We start from the raw sequence: 21,559 nt of genomic DNA, 5'->3' as shown, positions 1-21,559 counted from the left end.
GGGGGGGGGAGGCAAGTACTCTCACCTACAAAAATTCAAGCTCTTTTAAGATGATTTTTCGAGATTGATCAATCCTGTGGTGACAGGAGAAGAGCAAAGCTTCTAGCATCTGTGGAGTGGGGCAGGACGTAGATCAACTGGCTGATAGCTCACTCGATCCTTGTGAGGCAAAGGTTCCTCCTGAAAAAATAAAGGAAGAACAACAAGAGTTAAAACATGGGATCTAGAGCTGAGGAGGATCAACAAAAAGATGTTATTTTAAACTACATCGTCAGCATTTATCTGGAATGGCTTCACAAAATCGTCAAACATCAGAGGAGAAAGACCCTTGATTTTCTCTTCAACTTCCTACAAAATGAAAGGAATTTAATCTTAAGACAGAGAGAACCCAAGCTCATAGATGATCATATTTCATTTCCTCATATAGGTTTCAGAAAGTGTACCAATCCCGTAATCCTTGATTTTTCCAATAACTCTCTGGTGATCAAGTCCAGAATGTGTCTATTTGTTCTCAGAGCATTCATCGCAAGTTCTTCAGTCTCCTCAATATACTGTCACCAACATTCAGATTCCACATATATGTTTCAAGCTCCGCAAGGGAGAGTTTAAATCAAATTAGGTATGCTAACTCAAAGATAGATTACCCTTGTCAACTCTCGTGTGAATAGCTCGGATACTTCAACTGACATATCCGCTGGCAATACATGAGGATGATCCCACTGATATTTTATATCACGAAGTAGAAAAGAAAGTGATGAACTACCAAGATTATGAGAAATCAGCAAAAAATGGGAAAGTATCAGTCTCTGATTATGTACCCGGTATTTTATCAGCTCGCCATCTGGGTTATCCGGTAAATCCACCATTCCAATCTTTTTTACCAGTTGAGTGAGACCTAATCTCGCATTTTGGGGGCTAATCACCATCTCCCTGGCAATCTGAAATATAATGTCAGTTCAAATTTAAAATGGAAGACCAAAGATTAAAATAACTCACACAAGCACTTTGCAAATACTGTATATGCAATTTAAACAGATGTACCGAGTTGGAATCTTAGTAAGAAGCTGAAAAGCAAGACTTAGTAATTAGTTAGACGAGAGAGAGCAGTTACTTTTGTTATCTTCTCCAGGTCATCTTTTCCTCCATCAGTGACATCATCACCAAAAACCACAAGCTCAGCACAACGTCCACCATGGGCTACCACCATTTGCATTTTCATATAACCAAATGTGGTATAACCTTGATCTACCATGTCTTCACGTGGATAGAAAACCGATACAGCAGTTTCCTATATAATTTAAGAGAAGAGTTTATTCAATTCCTTCTTATACTGTGTTGAGTGTTCAAACACCACTATAATTAAAATTGAAAAAGAAATATTTGAAACAGACCTTGCCACCAGGAAGGAGCTGTGAAAATGCATGCCAGTCAAATCGAGGAAACAAATGAGCCAACACTATATGACCAGCCTCATGAACAGCCAGAAGTCTCTTCTTTTCGTAAGATACCTAATATTACATAAGCTTCAATGGTAAGGTTTTCTTTATAGCTTTGGGGGCATAGTATGATGTGAGATAAATAGTACAAAGGATGTCAGTACGGACACTTTGTTCACACTTCTGTTGCTCTTCCTCTGTAAGAAGCACACCCATACCCTCGAGCAATTGTTTATCTAACACATCAACAATGTCCTGCTGATATATGTAAGAACGTCCCTTCCTTACCTGTAAATTGGAATTATGATCCTTAACAATTCAACAATGATCTTCTAAATATTGTATACTTATACTGGGAAATTGAGATCCACATAAGAATATGACATACCGACATTATAGCTGCTTCGTTAACAAGATTTCGGATATCTGCCCCGGAAAAGCCAACAGTCCGAAAAACAAGCTGGATGTGGAAAGGGAGATAGCTATTATGATTGAGTATACACCCACCTCAGGCATATTATTGAGACTGAAAACAGCATGAAAAGTACTTGCCTTCCCAAAGTCTATATCTTCTGCAAGGTTCTTCCCGGTACTGTGAACTCCAAATATTTGCACCCTTTGCTTTGCATCAGGCAAACCAATATATAGCCGACGGTCAATACGTCCAGAACGGACAAACTCAAGGTCGAGTTCATCAGGTCTATTGGTGGCACATATGAATATCACAGCTTGTCTCAAGGAAAACCTATCAATGCCTGTCTTTTCCTTACTGCAGGTGGTACAATTTTAAGTATGAAAACCTTGACACAAACACGATGAAAACATGCACAAAAAGAAACATTTATCTCATTATCTAAACAACAAAGTAGATTCTTACTCCCCGTCGAGCTGGGCAATTAAAGCTTCAAAAGTTGCTCTTCTTCGTGGATCTTTTCTAGCATGCCTACCAGCAATAGCATCTATTTCATCCACAAACACAAAAGCAGGTGCCTGGATATAATATATTAAAATTAGATCCACAGTAATAGTGTGAGTAGAAGACAACTATATCGCATGAGCTTTTAAACACATAACTAAGAGCCTCACATTTCGTCTCGCGATTGAAAACATCTCGTTGATTTTTGCAGCACCACTTTTTTCACTGTCTGTAAACTCCGCACCAGATGCAAACACAAATGGTAGCCCACTTTCCTTTGCAAGTGTTCGCGCAAAAAGTGTTTTTCCAGTTCCAGGAGGTCCAGAAAGAAGCACACCCTGACTCAAAAATAAAAACAGTGGGATTTTGAGCTTGATCAGTGTAATGAAATACATCAATATCCGCATGTTAATTTGGGTCAAGATATAATTTACCCTGACAAAAGCCACATCTTTTTCATAGTAGTGCATTGGGTTCCCCATGTATATCATTAGTTCATCAAGAAGATCCCAGACATCACCACCTAGTACCACATCTTTATACATTGATTTTGTCTCACTGACATCTCCAACCGGCTGTATGATAATTAAAAATCATCAATAGACTGTGAACAACATGTTGGAAGAAGGTCACATTAACAAAGAAGCAAAAAAGGTTACCAATATAAAATTTTCCGCATAAGCCATATCAAATAGCTGATTATACTTCTTGTAGAGAAAACGCTTGGATGTGATGAGGAGAAGCATGGCAGATTCTCTAATAAACCATAAAATTAGTATCCCCGGCAGAAGTGCAACGAACACTTTCATGAAGTAGTGGATCTGCCTCTTCTGAAGAAGATCCACCTCAACTCCAGCGTTGCAAATGGTCTCAAACAAGTAAGGATCTAAGGGAATGTCAACCTAGAAAGACAAAGGATATAAGTATGGAATGTACATCAATCAGTTTAGTACTAGTAATTATAAATATTTTACTTACGATATATTCTACAGGGAAACCTTCTTTCATGGTCACATACAATCTCTTTAAGTCTTCCGTGAAGACAACAGCTGCCACCTGTTAGCAACACACACAGCTATTATCGTACCAACGTAAGCTCAAAAAAGAACTATCATCCTATCACATCCAGCTTCAAAATAATAGCTTTGGAAAGGAAATTATTCATTTATTATCTCATAAGGAATACACCATCATTTGTATCATTTAAGAAAGTTAACTGGATATAATGTCATATCTCGCTCACAATCCCAAGCCGGGCACGAGTATAAGTTCAAGCTGTACCTCAGAAGAATCAAGCTTCTGAAGAAAGTAGGTATAGGGAAGCTTAGGGCGATATCGCCACCATCTCTTTGATATCCAAAGAGCTCTAGTTCCCTCAGTTTCAGATGTCCTTTCAATAACATCCTTTTGAAGACTTTTCTCTACCTCCTTCATATCAAATTCAACAACATATTTTGCCGCTGCGGAGTTTAACTTCTCTGATAATTTTTCTCTTTCTAACATTTCCTTCCAGGTTGCAAGCCTTTCCCGCCAAGTACCTACACTGTTCCCAGTTTCACCTATCATGTAAGAATACAATAAAGGGATTAGATGGTCCAAAGCTAAGGTTACTAATGCTTGTCTATGAGGGATCTAGAATGCCGCTTCACGAGAAACTCGATCAGTGAGAGAGATTAGGTCGTCAAAAACAAAGGTATCCCACAATAAATTCCTTATTGTGGTGTCTTCAGCATGTCACTACTAGACAGGTATCCAGTGCTCTTCTACATTACCGCAGGAATCCGCCGCAAATGAAGATTGCACTAATAAAAAAGTTTTTAATTTTTTAATCATGATGACAATATTAATAACAAAGCTATTCCCACAATATAAGAATATATGCAACCACGCAACTCAGATTTCTAATGCAAAACAGATGTCTCCATCTTAATGATTGTATACTGACCAGAAACACCCAGATCTTGGCTTAATTTCTTCTTTGCCTCTGTCTGAATCCTAGCATTTCTATCAATTATTTTCTTGAGAGATCCTTGCGTGGTCTCCAGATCCTCATCCCACGCATTTTCTCCAACATAAGAAGTATCGTGGACAAGTGTTCCATCAGGCCCTTCGATAAACCTTTTTAGTTTCAAGCCTTTGGGTGTTGTTTTCCTCCACATATTTCTCTTAAACCTGAAACACTAGACTAAATCAGGACATTCTAGGAAATCAAATAAAAAAAAGTAGCTTTAGTTTTCCCACCCTTGAAGCTCTACATGCCTCCATAGCTGAGCAAGTACTTGATTAAGGATGATGCCATTGTTCAAGTATAAAACAAATTTATGCCCCAGCACATAAAATTACAATTAGAAACTGAGGATAAATAAGGATTTACTTTTCTATATTGCCAGGAGACGGCTCGGGGATCAAAGCCTCCATAAAAGACTCTGTTAACTCTTTTCTTTCTCGTTCTATCCTGGGAGCTTGAATTGCAACATAAACTCTTTGACAAGAAAACAACAGCGCAAAAGCGTAAATGACCAAGGTAGCAACTCTTTTACCGTCCCAGTTCCTAATGTCCTGAAACAAAATATCTTCCCTGATTAAGAAACCACATGGATTACCGCTAGAACTCAGTTTCTCAACTCTATTACACATCTCAATCAGTCTCCAAAACTTTGCTTCCGTAAATTCATAAACAACATACAGAGATACAAAACGATTGTTCCACTATGTTTCAGGATACACGCAGAAGCACTGTCTAGCAATACTTGAGGATCAGAGATTTGATAATTACGTTAAAAAGGGGAAACAGCTTACCTTCCAGTGCTCCCACTTGTTCCAATCAATAAACAAAGGCACTGTCTCAGTCTTAAAGCGAGTCAACTCGTGCTGGCCCTTGTGCACAGTATCCTTAACTCGACCCACATACTCGTCCGAGTCAAACCCAATTTCCTTCTTCACAGACTCTCCAACCTTCTCCCCTATCCTCTCTGCACCAAGGCGAATAGACCGCATCAATCTAACCCACGAAAAGCCATTGTCGTTATTAGACGAAGACCCACTACTACTTTGAGACGCATAAACTCGGAAGAGCTGTTTTTCCCGGGTAACTCCCAGTCCATACTTGACGGGAAGCCGAACAAGACCAGAATTTTTAGGTATTTTCAACAATTGGGTCGATGAAGAGATAAGCGGATTCGGCTTATACGAAATTGCAATATCCATGAGAGAAATTTAAAGTTTAAAAGAGAACAAAACCAGTCGCATTTGAGGATTTTTCCCGGTTATAGAGCTCTCTCTGCGGAAATCACGGAAGGATGATAGTGAGAACAAACCATTCGAATTACTCGTCTCTCCGGCAAGACTCACTCTTCTCTCCGGCAGGAAGGTTTTATCTACACTGATGGACCGTCGTTGAGTGGTCTTAATGCTGAGTCGAAGGAGAAAGATGACGCTTAAACTCAAAGAGGCTCGAGCTCTGTTAACAATATAATTGGGCAGGCCCATTAAGGTCCATATTCGAAACATGCATATGTGTATATTTAAACCGTGAAGAGAGAGTGGCAAAATAGTAATTATAAATGAAGTTTCTTGGGGTGTTGTCCAAGCAGCTTTTATATAATACAGTGTTCTCTCGCTTCTCGAAAGATCCACCCACCAACTCTTTTATATCCAAGCCACTTCATTATTTTTGTGTAACGTTCGATCATATTGTCTTTCATTACAGCCACTCATGTGAGTATATTCTCTAATTGCTTCCCTTAGATTCTTTCCTCTTAACGATTCCGATTGATTTGTTCGATTAGGTTTTGAGCTAGAATCTCTAGATCTGTCTCGCCGATTTGTTTGATTTCTCTGTCAATCTGATCTCGTGGTGTTGTCTCGCAGTGTTTTAAGTTTGTCTTACGAAGAATCTAATCTACTATGGCGACAAAGAGAAGCGTTGGAACTTTGAAGGAAGCGGATCTGAAGGGAAAGAGTGTGTTCGTGAGGGTTGATCTCAACGTTCCTTTGGATGATAACTCTAACATCACCGATGATACCAGGATTCGTGCCGCTGTTCCCACCATCAAGTACTTGATGGGAAACGGATCTAGAGTTGTGCTCTGCAGTCACTTGGTATGTCATCTTCGTTCCCACTTCACATGCTTGCTTGCTTGTCTGTTGTAGTTGTGGCGTTGCGTGGGAACTTTTATCTGATCTCTTTATCTGGCGAGCCATGCGTATAAGCAGGATCTCTTTATCTGGCGAGCCATGCCATGCGTTAAGCAGGATCTCTTTGCAATTTAGGATGTAGATGTAGTGTTCTTGTTTTTCAGCCTTCATTGGTTTAATCGGTTGATTTTCTTGTTTTGACCCAACTTCACGATGCTACCAGTGCCAAGTTATATTCTATTTTACTAGTGACGTACTACTTTTTTTTTTTTGGGTACCCTGTAAGATAATTATAGTATTTATTCGATGTTTCTGATCTCAATTTATGTTTCAGGGACGCCCAAAAGGTGTTACTCCTAAATACAGCTTGAAGCCTCTTGTGCCGAGATTGTCTGAACTTCTTGGTGTTGAGGTTTGTTCCTCTTCCTCCTCTAGGCTTGCATGGTTTCTTTACATCAGCCTCTAAAAGTACTCTGTTCTCACTCTCTTGTGTTAATAGGTTGTAATGGCAAATGACTCTATTGGCGAGGAAGTCCAGAAGTTGGTTGCTGCACTACCTGAAGGTGGTGTTTTGCTGTTGGAGAATGTGAGGTTCTACACTGAAGAAGAGAAGAATGATCCTGAATTTGCAAAGAAGCTTGCTGCTCTTGCCGATGTCTATGTTAATGATGCATTTGGAACTGCTCATAGAGCTCATGCTTCCACTGAGGGTGTTGCCAAATATTTAAAGCCGTCAGTTGCTGGCTTCCTCATGCAGAAGGTATTTAAATTTTCCAGCATAAAGAGTGTCATCTTAGATGAGTCTCCTCAATTTTACTGACCAGACTATTACCTGTTTGTTGTGTCAGGAACTTGATTACCTTGTCGGAGCTGTGGCAAACCCCAAGAAGCCTTTTGCTGCCATTGTTGGAGGCTCAAAGGTTTCAACAAAGATTGGTGTGATTGAGTCACTCTTGTCCACCGTTAACATCCTCCTCCTCGGTGGAGGTATGATTTTCACTTTCTACAAGGCACAAGGACTCTCAGTCGGATCTTCCCTTGTCGAAGAAGACAAGCTTGACTTGGCAAAGTCACTCATGGAGAAGGCAAAGGCCAAAGGTGTCTCTCTCTTGCTCCCAACCGATGTGGTTATTGCTGACAAGTTTGCTCCCGATGCTAACAGCAAGGTAACTATCACATTCATTGTGGTTGACTCTCAATGGGTCTTGATATTGAATGAAATAAAACATTTTTAAAATCATCTGGCCTGTATAAAGCTGACACAATTATGTAACTCTTGCAGATAGTGCCAGCCTCTGCCATCCCAGATGGGTGGATGGGTCTAGATATTGGTCCAGACTCCATCAAGACATTCAGCGAAGCTCTGGACACAACCAAGACCATCATCTGGAATGGTCCCATGGGTGTTTTTGAATTTGATAAGTTTGCAGCTGGAACTGAGGTATGAGCCCAAGTCACCCTTTGATCAAAATCCATCCGTGTTCAACATTTCTGTTTATTAACCAGAGAAACCCAACTGAACTAACCCAATATCTTGTCTTGTTTCACCATCAGGCCGTAGCAAAGCAGCTTGCAGAACTAAGTGGAAAGGGCGTAACCACAATCATTGGAGGAGGTGACTCTGTGGCTGCCGTCGAGAAGGTTGGTTTGGCTGACAAGATGAGTCACATCTCTACCGGAGGTGGTGCTAGTTTGGAGCTTCTTGAGGGGAAGCCACTCCCAGGAGTTCTCGCTCTAGACGATGCTTGAGAATCCACACAATGGATTTCATCTCTCTTTTTGTGCTGTTATATGTAAGTGTCTGGTTTTTCTCACGACCAGACGTGCAAGCGATTATTATTGTCAGCTTGAAATTTCTGTCTGCGGCTCTCTTTCTTACGAGTTTTAGTTTGGGGCCTTTTTAAATAATAAGAGATGAAACTCTGATTAGCTGCAGTCTCAACCATACATCACCAGTTATCAGTTGTTATTTTTAACTTGTCTGTTTATTAATTCTGGATGATTTTGTCTCTTCGCTAAAAGTGTTCTTTTAAAGTGAAAGAAAATCGTTGGAACGTATGAAATAATTATCTTACTCTCTTGAGGGAGGAAAATTGAAATTCGTGTTCCAACAATTTAAGGAAAGTTTATCTTGAGACTCCAATCATGAACTTGATAGGAACTGGTGAATTGAAGAAATACTGACCACATCCCGGCCAGTGAGGAATTATAGTACCAGTGAAGACATAGCTCATTTTTGTCCCACATCGAATGAAAGCAAAATTAGCCGCCAAAAGATTTACGTATATAAGAATCCGATGCTTCTTTTCGTTTTCTCACGAAGTCATGTACTGAGCACAAAGCGAACTATTCTTTCGCCTTTTACTAAAGAATACCGTGTGCTCTCTACGATTAATGGCATACACCTATTTTTGGAGGAGCTATTTCATCCGAAGTTAGCTCCATAATACTCTCAGTTCGATACTTTTCATTAGTTAACAACTCTGACCCATTTCTGTGTAAACAGTTTTGATGATTCATGCATTAGACAGGGGAAAGGCCCATTCGTTGCCCAATAACGACGTAAGAAAATAGTCCCACATCGGATGGAACAGAAACAAGACGTCCAAAGATTTACATATAAAAGGCACTGGTGCGTACTCTACATGACTCATGGAGCCGTGTGGTAAGCACATAGCGAACTATTCTTTCGCCTTTTACTAAAGAATACCGTGTGTTCTCCACGCTAAACGGCATACACCTATTTTTGGAGGAGTAACTTCATCTGAAGTTTGCTCCATTAATTCCTCAGTTCAATTTTTAATATTTCTATTAACATTTCGTTCATCTCCAAAATTACAGAGCATAAGATCGAAAATGAGATTATTTGACGAAAAATTGTGTCGGTTATTTAGTCTTCAGTAGTGATTAAGTGACCCGATTGCAGGGTTTTCAACTCATGATATAGTGACAAAGCAGTGATTATAGATCGATTTTAATTTGATTATTATTTTTTTATTTGGTTCTTTAGAGAGCACATCTACAGTGGTGATTTAAAGGTGTATTCAAAATTGATTTTAGAGTATAAAAATTAAATTTAATAAAAATGTTGGTCTAATAATGAAGATTTGTGTCCTAATTGAGACACATTTGTGGGAGTCTAAAAATTAAATTTACATAATACATAATTAATTGTTTAGACATTTTTAGTGGGTGTCACCATTAAACATGCTCTTAACAGTGATAAGATTAGTTTTTAGAATTGTTTACATATTAAAATTTAAGATTTTCTTAGAATTGTTTTTTATATAAGAGACATTTCATAAAATTCTCCTAATGCTATAATAGCGGTGGTCTTACAATTTCAATTCGTTGCTATACAATCAATTGTGTATTGATTTACTTAACAGAAGGTTTTCATATCAGTTGTTGCTGCAGGATTGTACCGGTTAACTGGTCGGTTGTTAAACTCTTCAACGTATGATGGTAGTATCATCTCGTTTTGTGTGATCTTCAAGAGATAAGAAAAATATTTTGCCATTATTAATTAGAAGATGTATGAATTTTAGTTCTTCTCTCTAATGTATACTCCATTTTATTCTGTACCATAAACCGGTATGTTTCACTAATTATCGATACCGGTTTACCGATAAACCGGGTGAAGTCGATCCAGAGTTTGTTCCGATGGCAGAAAACCCTTGACGATCAAAAGAAAGCCGTCTTCTTCTTCTTCCTCAGACAGAGTCTCTTCCATCTTTAGTCGGAGAGGCATTTGAAATCTCTTCTGATCACCGGAAGTTCTCTCGCGGAAGGTGGACGCCGTCGTATTGCCGCCTATTTCTTAGACTCAATTGGTGTTGCTAGTAGTCATGGAATGCAACCCCGTTGTAAAACCCTAATTATTTGCATCTATGAACACCGGAACAATGAGATTTGGTTTCTCATCCGCTTCGCATTTAGTATGAAACCACAGATGTTCCTTAGATCAGTCATTCAGCTCTATTCAAAGCCGTCATGGATGCAACGTTCCTACTCCTCCGGCAACTCGGAATTCAACATCTCTGGCGAGGTCATTAGTATCCTAGCTAAGAAGAAACCAATAGAGCCTGCTTTGGAGCCGCTTGTTCCGTTTCTCTCGAATAAAATCATCACATCGGTAATCAAGGATGAGGTCAATCCACGATTAGGATTCCGTTTCTTTATATGGGCATCAAGAAGAGAGCGTCTCAGGAGCCGCGATTCTTTTGGTTTGGTCATTAATATGCTCTCTCAAGATGATGGGTGCGATCTATATTGGCAGACATTGGAGGAGCTTAAATCTGGTGGTGTTTCTGTCGATTCTTATTGTTTCTGTGTTTTGATCTCAGCTTATGCTAAGATGGGTATGGCTGAGAAGGCGGTGGAGTCGTTTGGAAGGATGAAGGAGTTCGATTGCAGACCCGATGTCTTCACCTACAACGTGATTTTGCGTGTCATGATGCGAGAAGAAGTCTTTTTTATGTTGGCTTTTGCTGTGTATAATGAGATGCTAAAGTGCAATTGTTCCCCAAATCGATACACGTTTTGTATTTTGATGGATGGGTTGTACAAGAAAGGGAGAACAAGTGATGCACAGAAGATGTTCGACGATATGACAGGTAGAGGAATCTCGCCTAACAGAGTTACTTATACCATTCTCATTTCAGGTTTGTGTCAGAGGGGAAGTGCTGAAGATGCACGAAAGCTATTCTACGAGATGAAAGCGGGTGGTGACTCTCCTGATTCCGTCGCATACAATGCTTTGCTTGATGGTTTTTGTAAATTAGGTCGGATGGTTGAAGCATTTGAGCTGTTGCGGCTTTTTGAGAAAGATGGTTTTGTGCTTGGTCTTCGAGGTTATAGTAGTTTAGTTGATGCGTTATTCAGAGCTAATAGATACGCCCAGGCATTTGAGTTGTATGCAAATATGCTGAAGAATAATATTAAGCCTGACATCGTTTTTTACACGATATTGATTCAAGGGTTATCTAAAGCCGGTAAGATTAAGGATGCATTGAAGCTGTTAAGCAGCATGCCAAGTAAGGGCATTAGCCCAGATACCTACTGCTACAATGCTGTCATAACGGCTCTATGTGAGAGGGGAATTTTGGAAGAGGCTAGGTCCCTCCAACTCGAGATGTCAGAAAAAGAATCCTTCCCTGATGCGTGCACACACACAGTTCTCATTTGTAGCATGTGCAGGAATGGGCTGGTTAGGAAAGCTGAAGAAATTTTTGTGGAGATTGAGAAGAGTGGTTGTTCTCCTTCAGTGGCTACGTTTAATGCTTTAATTGATGGATTGTGCAAGTCCGGTGAGCTCAAAGAAGCCAGGTTATTGCTGCATAAAATGGAGGTCGGGAGACCTGCTTCCTTGTTTTTAAGGCTTTCGCACAGTGGAAACCGGAGTTTTGACACCATGGTTGAATCCGGTTCTATTCTCAAGGCATATAGAGATCTTGCACATTTTGCTGATACCGGGAATTCTCCAGACATTGTTACTTACAATGTTCTTATAAACGGGTTCTGCAAAGCAGGAGACATTGACGGTGCTCTCAAGCTTCTCAAGGTGCTTCAACTAAAGGGTTTATCCCCTGACAGCGTCACTTACAATACTCTCATCAACGGACTTCATAGAGTCGGCAGAGAAGAAGAAGCTTTAAAACTCTTTTATGCGAAAGATGATTTTCGACACAGTCCAGCGGTTTACAGATCGCTCATGACATGGTCATGTCGGAAGAGAAAGGTCTTGGTGGCTTTTAGTCTATGGATGAAATACCTAAAGAAAATATCTTGTCTGGATGATGAAACAGCTAATGAGATTGAACAATGTTTCAAGGAAGGGGAAACCGAGAGAGCTTTAAGACGACTTATTGAATTGGATACCAGAAAAGACGAGTTAAGTTTAGGGCCTTACTCAATCTGGCTGATAGGGTTATGCCAATCAGGGAGATTTGACGAGGCCTTGATGGTGTTTTCGGTTTTAAGGGAGAAGAAGATCCCCGTCACACCTCCGAGTTGTGTCAAATTGATTCATGGACTCTGCAAAAGAGAACAACTTGATGCAGCAATAGATGTGTTCTTATACACTATAGAAAACAACTTCAAGCTGATGCCTAGAGTTTGCAACTACCTACTAAGCTCCCTCCTGCATTCACAAGAAAAAATGGAGAACGTTTCTCAACTTATAAACAGAATGGAACGAGCAGGGTATGATATCGACTCGATGCTTCGATACAAGCTTTTGAAACATCATAGACATAGAAAGCAGGTCCTGATATATCCTTAGGTAATGAAATGATACGTAAAAGGTTTATCTGCATCCGGATTCAGTGGTACGGGGTTTTGTCGAGAAGAGAAAATAGTGTTTTGATTCGATCTCTTTACCTTAACATTACATTAGAGTACCGAGTGTAAGCAGGTGAAAAGGAGGTTATTATACGTAAATGCTTTGTATGCTTTATTTATAGAGTCGTTCTTGAAGATTTCGTTATCTTTCTTTTTCTTATTGTACACTGATTTGTTTTGTATGATGATATGTTAAATCTCTTTGAAATAAAGAATGTCTGCAGCTTCCTGCATCGCTAATTAGACAATGAGCCCTTATTATAATCCAACCAACCATTATATTGCTAAAAGTTTGATGAAGTTTGACATAAAAAGAAAAGGCAGCTGCTGGAAAGGGCTTTTGAAAACCCTGGCCCAGATCCGTCTGACGTGGCATCACACAAGGGCTTTCCCAAGAGTCAGTATCTCAGTGCCAAAAACGACAAAAGATCACAGGAAGGCCGACCAATCATGGGCCTGAACCTGTCTTTTTTTGTATTCCACGTCCAAATCTCAACTCTTCATTCTCATATATGCCATGTCATCTTTGCCACCATTTTCAAAATTCAGTGTGGTTTTTCTTTGTCTTCTGTTACAGATTTTGAAGCAATAATCTCGTTGTATCTCTATTTAATATGCAAAATTACCCATTAGTTTTTATTTTTAATGCCGTTGTAAAAAATACATTAATTCCATATACAATATTGGGTCGCAGCAGATCTGAAGCCATCAATGTTTATATTAAGCAACAGAGTGTGCCGTCTCTTTCTCTCTAAACTAAACCAAATTGCCTAGAAAACTCTGTTGAGAGTAGACCAAAAGGAGTGTTTTAAAAATAGGAAAAAGGTGAAAACTCTGCGAACATTTTGGATTCTCCACATTTGTTTGTTTTATATATATACATATTTGGTTGGCTCTACACCTACTCTCAGAAGCCAAGCAAAGGGAAAGGGGTTAGGGTTTTTGACCGTGAGATCCTCTCTCTCTCTCTCTCTCGTTTGTTTTCCTCCGGTACCGAGTCAATGGCCTTCTCTTCTCTCCTCAGATCTGCCGCCGCCTCCACGGTTGCTGCTCCTCGCAATGACTCCTTCTCCTCGCCGCCGTCTGATCATTCTAAGGTCAGATCATACGACGTTTTCCCTGTTGTCCATGTTTCCTTCGTTTCTCATTCTCTCGTGTTTCTTCTCGATTTGGTCTCAGAAGCTGCTTGAATTTTAGGCCGTTGGTTACTTAAGAGTAGTTTAATGTGATATGCTTACTGTAAGCTGTTCTGAGTAGTCTGATCTTAGTAAAAGTAATTCTCTACTTGTGTTCTGAGTATGCTTACTGTAAGCTGGTGACGTTGATCTTGTTTCTGTCTTCCTTTGTTGCGTTATCTTTGATAACATTATGAATTCCATCTCCTGAAATGGCTCTAGGCTTGGCTTCTTTTTTGTGGATCTTTCAGAATGTCTAATGGCATACATTTGTATGTTAGTTTATCAGATTATGAGCTTAAATAGTTATTGTTTAACAGTTTGCTGGACGCGAAGTTATTATATGCTTTGATTTTGGAGTTGTTTGTATGTTTTTAGTTTGTTGCTCAGGATTTTTGCAAGAGAACAATCGTGTTTATTATTTTGTTTGCTCAATTTCTCAGGTGTCGTCAAATCTTGGGTTTAGTGGCAACCTGAAATCATCAAAGTTTTCTTCTGGGATATCTTCATCTCTACAGTTATGTTACAAATTCACTAACACATATTAAAATGTATGACTCACTTTCCGATTCTCAGTCCTTTTTTCTTTTAATGTTTCTAATGTACAGAAAATGCAATGCACGAAGTGTTCAACCCATCAAGGCCACGGCAACAGAAGTGCCATCTGCAGTTCAAAGTAAGTAAGAAAAATAATAATGCGTTGTATGCTTATTTGGTGAATTTGATTTTATTTTCTTAAGTAGGGTCAGGTAGCAGTGCAAAGACAAAGGTTGGGATCAACGGTATGTGCTTTTATCAATCAATGCATATTTTCTTTGAAGACTCCTAGATCATCATTTACTCCCTTCAAGAATATCCTTTGAGGCCACAACGTTTTCGTTTCTTATATAAACTCTTTTCTTTTTGCTGCGAACACTACAGGCTTTGGTCGGATTGGAAGGTTGGTACTCCGCATTGCAACATCCAGGGATGATATTGAGGTTGTGGCAGTGAACGACCCATTCATTGATGCCAAATACATGGTGAGGTATCCTCTAACTGGGTATTTCTTGAAACAATAGTTATGTTCTGTTCTTAAACTCACTTACTTTCTTGCTTGCTTGAACCTGGTATATTTTTAGCAAATCTTGAAAGATACATTTTCCAGTGAAGAAATGTCTAATTTTTAAACTTAATGCGGATCTTCTGTCCCCTCTGTTCCACAGGCTTACATGTTGAAGTATGATTCTACTCATGGCAATTTTAAGGGAACCATCAATGTCATTGATGATTCTACTTTGGAGATTAACGGGAAGAAGGTCAATGTCGTCAGCAAGAGGTGCCGCCTCAAAGTAGAATATCATTTTCTGCCGGTCAGAGAACTGGCATTTTTACTTTAGAACCTAATATTCTATTGCTTATTCTTCCTCAGAGATCCAGCTGAGATCCCATGGGCTGATCTTGGAGCTGATTATGTTGTTGAGTCTTCTGGTGTATTCACCACCCTGTCAAAGGCTGCATCCCATTTAAAGGTGCATTCTTATAAATCCACACATTTTTGACTTGTTATACATATATATAATAAATCAAATAACCTTGTTTTAAGATGATATGTTTGCTTAATATTCCCATTGTATTGCAGGGAGGTGCCAAGAAAGTTATTATTTCTGCCCCTTCAGCTGACGCACCTATGTTTGTTGTTGGAGTAAATGAGAAGACATATCAACCAAACATGGATATTGTCTCCAATGCAAGTTGTACCACCAATTGTCTTGCCCCGCTTGCCAAGGTTGGTTGCACAATGAATCTCTCCCTCATTTGTGCTTGTTCTTTTTCCATATATCATTCGTTATAAGAGATTCGTTAAGGTCAATTAAATTGTATTTGACAGGTGGTGCATGAGGAATTTGGTATTCTTGAAGGCTTGATGACAACTGTCCATGCAACTACAGGTCTATATATATTGCTCTCCTGCTGCACATCACTGAATGTTGATAACCTGATAACACTAAACTGTGTGTTTTGGTTATTTTTTTCTTTCAGCTACTCAGAAAACTGTTGATGGTCCATCAATGAAGGACTGGAGAGGAGGCCGGGGAGCTAGTCAAAACATCATTCCTAGCTCCACTGGCGCTGCGAAGGTACACAAAAATATTACATGGCTATCTATAAGCATGTAATTAGCTTAAATCTGGAATCATAACTGAGCAGTGTTTTTTTTTTTAAATTAAATAGGCTGTAGGTAAAGTTCTTCCAGAACTGAATGGAAAACTTACGGGAATGGCCTTCCGTGTACCAACACCAAATGTTTCTGTTGTGGATTTAACTTGTCGACTTGAGAAGGGTGCTTCTTACGAAGATGTTAAAGCAGCCATTAAGTAAGCTTCCCAAAACTTTCTTGACCAAACAGATTTTCCCATCAAAACATTATTTGTTAATGTAGAACTCGTAGTAACTTCTCATGGTTTAATGTAACCCCGTAATAGGTATGCCTCAGAAGGACCTCTTAAAGGCATTCTTGGGTACACAGATGAAGATGTCGTCTCCAACGATTTTGTCGGTGATTCAAGGTTGGTCTCTCTTCTTTTCTTGAAAGCCATCGGAATCTTTGTTTTTTTGTGGTTGACCAGTCTTGGTGATTTCAATTTTGTTATAACAGGTCCAGTATCTTTGACGCCAATGCTGGGATTGGATTGAGCAAGTCCTTTGTGAAACTTGTCTCTTGGTACGATAATGAATGGGGTTACAGGTACACTTGTTGTTTCTCACCTCATCATATTTATTCCATTAGATGTAGCTAACAGTTCTCAAACACTTACACATCTTCTCCCATTTTGCTTACAGCAACCGAGTTCTTGACCTTATAGAGCACATGGCATTGGTAGCAGCCAGCCACTAAATAAACATACGGGTTCTTGCTATCTGCGTAACCTGCTCTATGAAGCCGGTGCTAAGTTAAATTAGGTATTAGGTGTTTTGAGGAATTTAGTTTGAATTACGAGCCTTTCTTCTTTTTTTGTTCTGTTCCAACATCAGCAAGTATGGAAACTAGATTTGGTTCAAATCAACAAAAACTGTGCGACTTACATCTTATCAATAAGGGGCGAACCATGTTGTACTTTAGCTATTTACCAAAAATAGCTTACCGAGTTTAAGCAACAATTGTTTGCAAGCTTGTTGATGGTGTACCGTTAGCTAATGTATGATGGCCACTGAAACATACATGGTTTTTAGAAATGAAAACAGAAATTGAATTAGATTTAGCCATGTAACAAAATACATACAACATCGTTTATCTTTAGTCTTTACATCTGCTATGAAGAAAGTATACTCGTTTTTTTCATACGATGAAACTATTGTCTCTATATGTTCCTCCAACTATTGCGAATTACATATGTTTCATGTTTCATGTTTCATAATATCTGTTTATTACAGATGTCCCCTAACCTTTTAAGAGAATGTGCAGATGGCCCTGGAAATTTCGTTTTATTGCAGATATACCCAAAATTTTTGATAAATTCTAAATGTCTCCAAGATTTTCGTTAATTACAGATACCTCTCATCTCATGATTTGGAGTTGGAGGTTTAGATCAAATAACGCCGAATGGCATTTCATCGGCTACAACAATTTTGAAAAAAATGGATAAATGACAAAAATTGAATAATAGAGTGTTAGATTGTTCATTACAGACGTCCATGTATAAAGGTATAATATCAACATGTATAAGGACAAGGCAAACAAAATATATTTTTCTCTGTCAACTTAGGATTTCATTAATTGAAACCGAAATAGGACTACAAAAAAGGATACTGGTAGACAACTATTATCCCCAAAAACATTGTAGCGAAAAAGAAAATTTTCCGAAAACTAAACCCTAAAATACAAAATGAACTGAACTAGAATTATAGACATGTCAATTGGGCTGGGCCGGCCCTGAAGACGTGGCTCTTTTTTGGCCAGTTCCCAAGAAAAGGTCCCGAACAACTTTTGATTCTCTTGGTAACTCTGAGAGAGAGAGATCGGTTATGGCGGCAACGGAGCATCTCGGCCTCAGTGGAGAGGACTACAATGTCGACCTCTTGCCCAACAACGACGACGATTCGCCGCCGTCTTCATGGCGTCTCAGCCTCGACACATTTCGCCTCCCATCTTCTTCTCTGTTGTCCTCTGGGCGCCACAACGGCCGTACTCGCTTGTCTCGTTACCTCCGGACTCCCAGTAAGTTTCTTCTTCGTCCCTGCGTTTCGTGTGTATGTGTATAATCGATCTACTGTTACGTGTTAGAATGATTCAACGCCATGAACAATTTTCGCGTATAGATACGTACGGTGTTCTCAATATGATAACCCCATGATGAAAACATGCTAGAGGGATGTTTCTGTTTTAAAAAGCATCTGTATTGAGATTCAAAAGGAATTAAACTTTCTATTCTCTGTTTTCCAACTTGTAGCATATATCTGTTATATTCTAAGTGAATCTGGGAATCTTCTCGTGGTTGTGTAAGAAACATTGCCAATTCAGAATCATTTCTAGTGTGACAGCAGGGACAGTACAGAATCATATTCTTCGGAGTTTTTACGCAATTGTAGGTTTTGATGGGATAATGATGAAACCATCCAAGCAGGATCCATTTTTTATCTTTGTATCATCAGTAAACAAACAGGTTCCAAATAACATGGTTTTTACTCTTCTCTGTTGTCGAAAATCAGAAAAGGAACGTAAAGTCTCTGAGTATTACAAGAACCAAGAGAAGCTCCTCGAGGGTTTCAATGAGATGGAGACAATTAACGAAACTGGTTTTGTATCTGGAGCTCCTACTGAGGTTTGTCCTCCTGCTTTCTTTACTCTTCTTCTTGATCTCGTACCTCTGATTTCTTCAATAAAGTAGCATCTCTTCGATTCCAACAGGAAGAACTGAAGATGCTCGCGAAGAGGGAGAGGCTTGCAGTTCACGTCTCAAATGCAGCAAACCTTGTGCTCTTTGTAGCTAAGGTTTATGCTTCTGTGGAGAGTAGATCTATGGCTGTTATTGCTTCCACTTTGGACTCTCTCTTAGATCTCTTGTCTGGATTTATTCTATGGTTTACTGCAAATGCCATGAGAACACCAAACAATTTTCGCTATCCTATTGGAAAAAGGCGGATGCAACCTGTGGTATAGTTTCTCTCACTTCTTCCCTTCAAACTTACTATACTAAATGTCACAGTGCTTGAAAATTGTCAGGGGATCATTGTGTTTGCATCCGTGATGGCAACTCTTGGACTACAAGTGATACTAGAGTCAACCAGGCTACTTGTTTCCAAGGTACAACACGAGTTTTTCTCATTCGATGCTTTCTCAGTAAACTTCCACCAGTCATATGATGTAATCTAATCTAATCTAATCTTTCTCATTGTTTAGAACGGTTCTCATATGAACAGCACCGAGGAAAAGTGGATGATTGGAATAATGGCTTCTGCTACAGTCGTCAAGTTTCTACTCATGCTTTACTGCAGGAGTTTCCAGAATGAAATTGTTAGGGCCTATGCCCAAGATCATCTCTTTGACGTTGTCACCAATTCAGTCGGTTTGGCAACAGCCGTCTTAGCTGTAAAATTCTACTGGTGGATTGATCCCTCTGGCGCTATAGTAGTAAGTAGAACATTCTCGAAATAAATGTCTCATGTCTTCTGTGATATATAAGAGATTCAAGTGTATGATTGAGGAAACTATTATTCTATATGGTATCAGATTGCTCTGTACACAATCAGCACATGGGCAAGAACGGTTCTAGAGAATGTCCATTCACTAATAGGACGCTCAGCGCCACCGGATTTCTTGGCGAAGCTAACGTTCTTGATATGGAACCATCACGAGAAGATTAAACACATCGACACAGTGAGAGCTTACACGTTTGGGTCACACTACTTTGTGGAAGTTGACATTGTTTTACCAGAGGACATGATGCTACACGAAGCTCATAACATAGGAGAGACTCTTCAGGAAAAGCTGGAGCAACTCGCTGAGGTTGAGAGAGCTTTTGTCCATATTGACTTTGAGTTCACTCATCGGCCAGAACACAAGTGCAAGGTTTGAAATATCACAGTAATGTTTTATTTAATGGATCGAGAGGAAATAAATTAAGCAGGTGGTCTCTGTTTATGTGGATTCTTCTTGTTCATTATATTTAGCATCCCACAAAGATTGAAAAAACTCAAATCCCCAATAGGTGCCAGTGTCACTTTCAAAAACGATTTGGTCCCTTTTTATCCGGTGAAAGAGAAAACTAAAAAGAAAGCGACAAAAGTTACAATGGAAGAAGATAGATATTTGGTTTTGTTACAAAAGGCCTAATTATGGCTCATTAACGTATACTTTAAATAATATGGGCCCAAAGAAGAATGCATGTGATTATATCAAAGGCCCATTCGACGGATAACTAAGCCGGCTTTGAAAATATCAGAGGCCCATTTAGGTGATCTGGCCTGTGTCTGCAAAAGAGAGGCTATTTAGGGTTTCTTGTAACCTAGAGTCGTCGCTATATAAGCCGCCTTTTCCTCCATTTCAATCAACAGACAAAGAGCTCTTCCCCCATGTTTTGTTTCACTGTTAGTTGTCTTCTGGTTTCTCGTATAGATTCTTCTAGTTTCTTATGTTTTTTTTAAGGCTTAGGAGTAGTTAGGGATCGTCGTAGCCTGTGATGTTTGAGATTGTCCGTACCATCTGAGATGATTAATTTTGTCCTTGACGATAACCTCCACTTTCTGAGGCTTTAGATCTGTTTCTCTTTTACATTGTTGTTTGGAATTTGATTTCGTTAGCTATTCAATCGTTTTTAGTAGGCGCTGATGATGAAACAAGATTACCATCAAACTTTGAGAGATTCACAGCTCGTTGATGCAAACTTCTTTTTATAATCTGAGCCTAACTTTCGTTTTTAGATCTGCCTCTGTTTTTGCATAAGGCAACAAATTAGAGTCTCTGATTCACTCAATTCAATAGTGGATAAAGCGCTGTACGTTGCCGAAATTGACATGGCGATATTCTGGTACTTGGTCTAGTTTTTTGATAGATCTCTGTGCATTCAAAAGCCATTACATGATTCACGCAGATCTTAGATTACAATTTCTGGCATGTTGTTTTGGTCCGTAGTAGCATATGAAGGCAACAAATTAGAGTCTCTGATTCACTTAATCAATAGTGGATAAAGCGCTGTACGTTGCCGATAATTACTTGGCTCAAAGATCAAATTAATTGGCCTTCACTTATACGTTTGCCAATATGATCAATGTCCCTATATTGTTGCTCGACTAATGCATTCTCAACTCATTTACATTTATATCTATTCTATTAAAGATGTTATTATATTTGCCCGAATAGGTGAATATAAGTCTCAAATAATACTGTTGAATCAAAGTCATTATTTTGCACAATAGGCTACCCAAAATTTGCTGCGTCTTGTTTAATGAATTCGTAGTTTTTCCATTCAAACAAAAACGGTTTGATGCAGAAATAAAATCCTAACGCACTTGATATTCTAGACTATACAAAATTACCATTTCAACGAGACCAAATCGTCCTACATTGCTAAAGA

At 39.2% G+C, this 21,559-nt stretch overlaps 5 protein-coding genes and 4 non-coding genes across 9 annotated transcripts; 8 read left to right on the top strand and 1 right to left on the bottom strand.

Annotated features, from left to right (window-relative positions):
• Window positions 1-6: 6 nt before the first annotated feature.
• On the bottom strand, window positions 7-5,772 carry LOC17895518 (ATP-dependent zinc metalloprotease FTSH 12, chloroplastic). Its single transcript, XM_023787714.1, has 19 exons — window positions 5,152-5,772; window positions 4,727-4,911; window positions 4,298-4,524; window positions 3,634-3,911; window positions 3,331-3,408; window positions 3,012-3,254; window positions 2,787-2,927; window positions 2,523-2,690; window positions 2,314-2,426; window positions 1,989-2,205; window positions 1,825-1,896; window positions 1,605-1,724; window positions 1,392-1,508; window positions 1,112-1,288; window positions 819-938; window positions 645-719; window positions 444-551; window positions 268-348; window positions 7-180 (listed from the first exon to the last, which is right to left on the bottom strand). Exons 1-19 carry the CDS (start codon window positions 5,557-5,559, stop codon window positions 103-105), a joined length of 3,006 nt encoding a protein of 1,001 aa, XP_023643482.1. The 5' UTR covers window positions 5,560-5,772; the 3' UTR covers window positions 7-102.
• A 191-nt stretch (window positions 5,773-5,963) lies between these two features.
• On the top strand, window positions 5,964-8,500 carry LOC17894949 (phosphoglycerate kinase 3, cytosolic). Its single transcript, XM_006300262.2, has 7 exons — window positions 5,964-6,069; window positions 6,223-6,453; window positions 6,824-6,901; window positions 6,989-7,249; window positions 7,338-7,655; window positions 7,772-7,930; window positions 8,044-8,500. The coding sequence occupies exons 2-7, from the start codon at window positions 6,259-6,261 to the stop codon at window positions 8,236-8,238; spliced, it is 1,206 nt and encodes a 401-aa protein (XP_006300324.1). The 5' UTR covers window positions 5,964-6,069; window positions 6,223-6,258; the 3' UTR covers window positions 8,239-8,500.
• Window positions 8,501-8,810: 310 nt separating this feature from the next.
• On the top strand, window positions 8,811-8,928 carry LOC111832223. The gene has a single exon (XR_002835263.1). It is a non-coding gene; the product is annotated as a U5 spliceosomal RNA (small nuclear RNA).
• A 217-nt stretch (window positions 8,929-9,145) lies between these two features.
• On the top strand, window positions 9,146-9,262 carry LOC111832221. Its single transcript, XR_002835261.1, has one exon. It is a non-coding gene; the product is annotated as a U5 spliceosomal RNA (small nuclear RNA).
• Window positions 9,263-10,175: 913 nt separating this feature from the next.
• On the top strand, window positions 10,176-13,071 carry LOC17894061 (pentatricopeptide repeat-containing protein At1g79540). Its single transcript, XM_006301323.2, has one exon. The coding sequence runs from the start codon at window positions 10,343-10,345 to the stop codon at window positions 12,770-12,772; it is 2,430 nt and encodes an 809-aa protein (XP_006301385.2). The 5' UTR covers window positions 10,176-10,342; the 3' UTR covers window positions 12,773-13,071.
• Window positions 13,072-13,621: 550 nt separating this feature from the next.
• On the top strand, window positions 13,622-17,161 carry LOC17894806 (glyceraldehyde-3-phosphate dehydrogenase GAPCP1, chloroplastic). Its single transcript, XM_006302138.2, has 14 exons — window positions 13,622-13,928; window positions 14,450-14,523; window positions 14,615-14,682; window positions 14,750-14,788; window positions 14,928-15,028; window positions 15,212-15,324; window positions 15,418-15,517; window positions 15,628-15,774; window positions 15,877-15,937; window positions 16,029-16,126; window positions 16,221-16,363; window positions 16,472-16,555; window positions 16,645-16,734; window positions 16,830-17,161. The coding sequence occupies exons 1-14, from the start codon at window positions 13,833-13,835 to the stop codon at window positions 16,882-16,884; spliced, it is 1,269 nt and encodes a 422-aa protein (XP_006302200.2). The 5' UTR covers window positions 13,622-13,832; the 3' UTR covers window positions 16,885-17,161.
• Window positions 17,162-17,976: 815 nt separating this feature from the next.
• On the top strand, window positions 17,977-20,133 carry LOC17894882 (metal tolerance protein 9). Its single transcript, XM_006300465.2, has 6 exons — window positions 17,977-18,204; window positions 18,696-18,808; window positions 18,895-19,140; window positions 19,210-19,290; window positions 19,387-19,617; window positions 19,717-20,133. The coding sequence occupies exons 1-6, from the start codon at window positions 18,012-18,014 to the stop codon at window positions 20,059-20,061; spliced, it is 1,209 nt and encodes a 402-aa protein (XP_006300527.2). The 5' UTR covers window positions 17,977-18,011; the 3' UTR covers window positions 20,062-20,133.
• A 524-nt stretch (window positions 20,134-20,657) lies between these two features.
• On the top strand, window positions 20,658-20,738 carry LOC111832215. The gene has a single exon (XR_002835256.1). It is a non-coding gene; the product is annotated as a small nucleolar RNA snoR117 (small nucleolar RNA).
• Window positions 20,739-20,805: 67 nt separating this feature from the next.
• Window positions 20,806-20,891, top strand: LOC111832266. Its single transcript, XR_002835304.1, has one exon. It is a non-coding gene; the product is annotated as a small nucleolar RNA snoR116 (small nucleolar RNA).
• The last annotated feature ends 668 nt before the right edge of the window (window positions 20,892-21,559 follow it).

Source organism: Capsella rubella, unplaced genomic scaffold, assembly GCF_000375325.1.
Source record: "Capsella rubella cultivar Monte Gargano unplaced genomic scaffold, Caprub1_0 scaffold_2, whole genome shotgun sequence".
In the NCBI taxonomy this organism is placed as follows: domain Eukaryota; kingdom Viridiplantae; phylum Streptophyta; class Magnoliopsida; order Brassicales; family Brassicaceae; genus Capsella; species Capsella rubella.
This window is presented reverse-complemented; position numbering and strand designations above follow the sequence as displayed.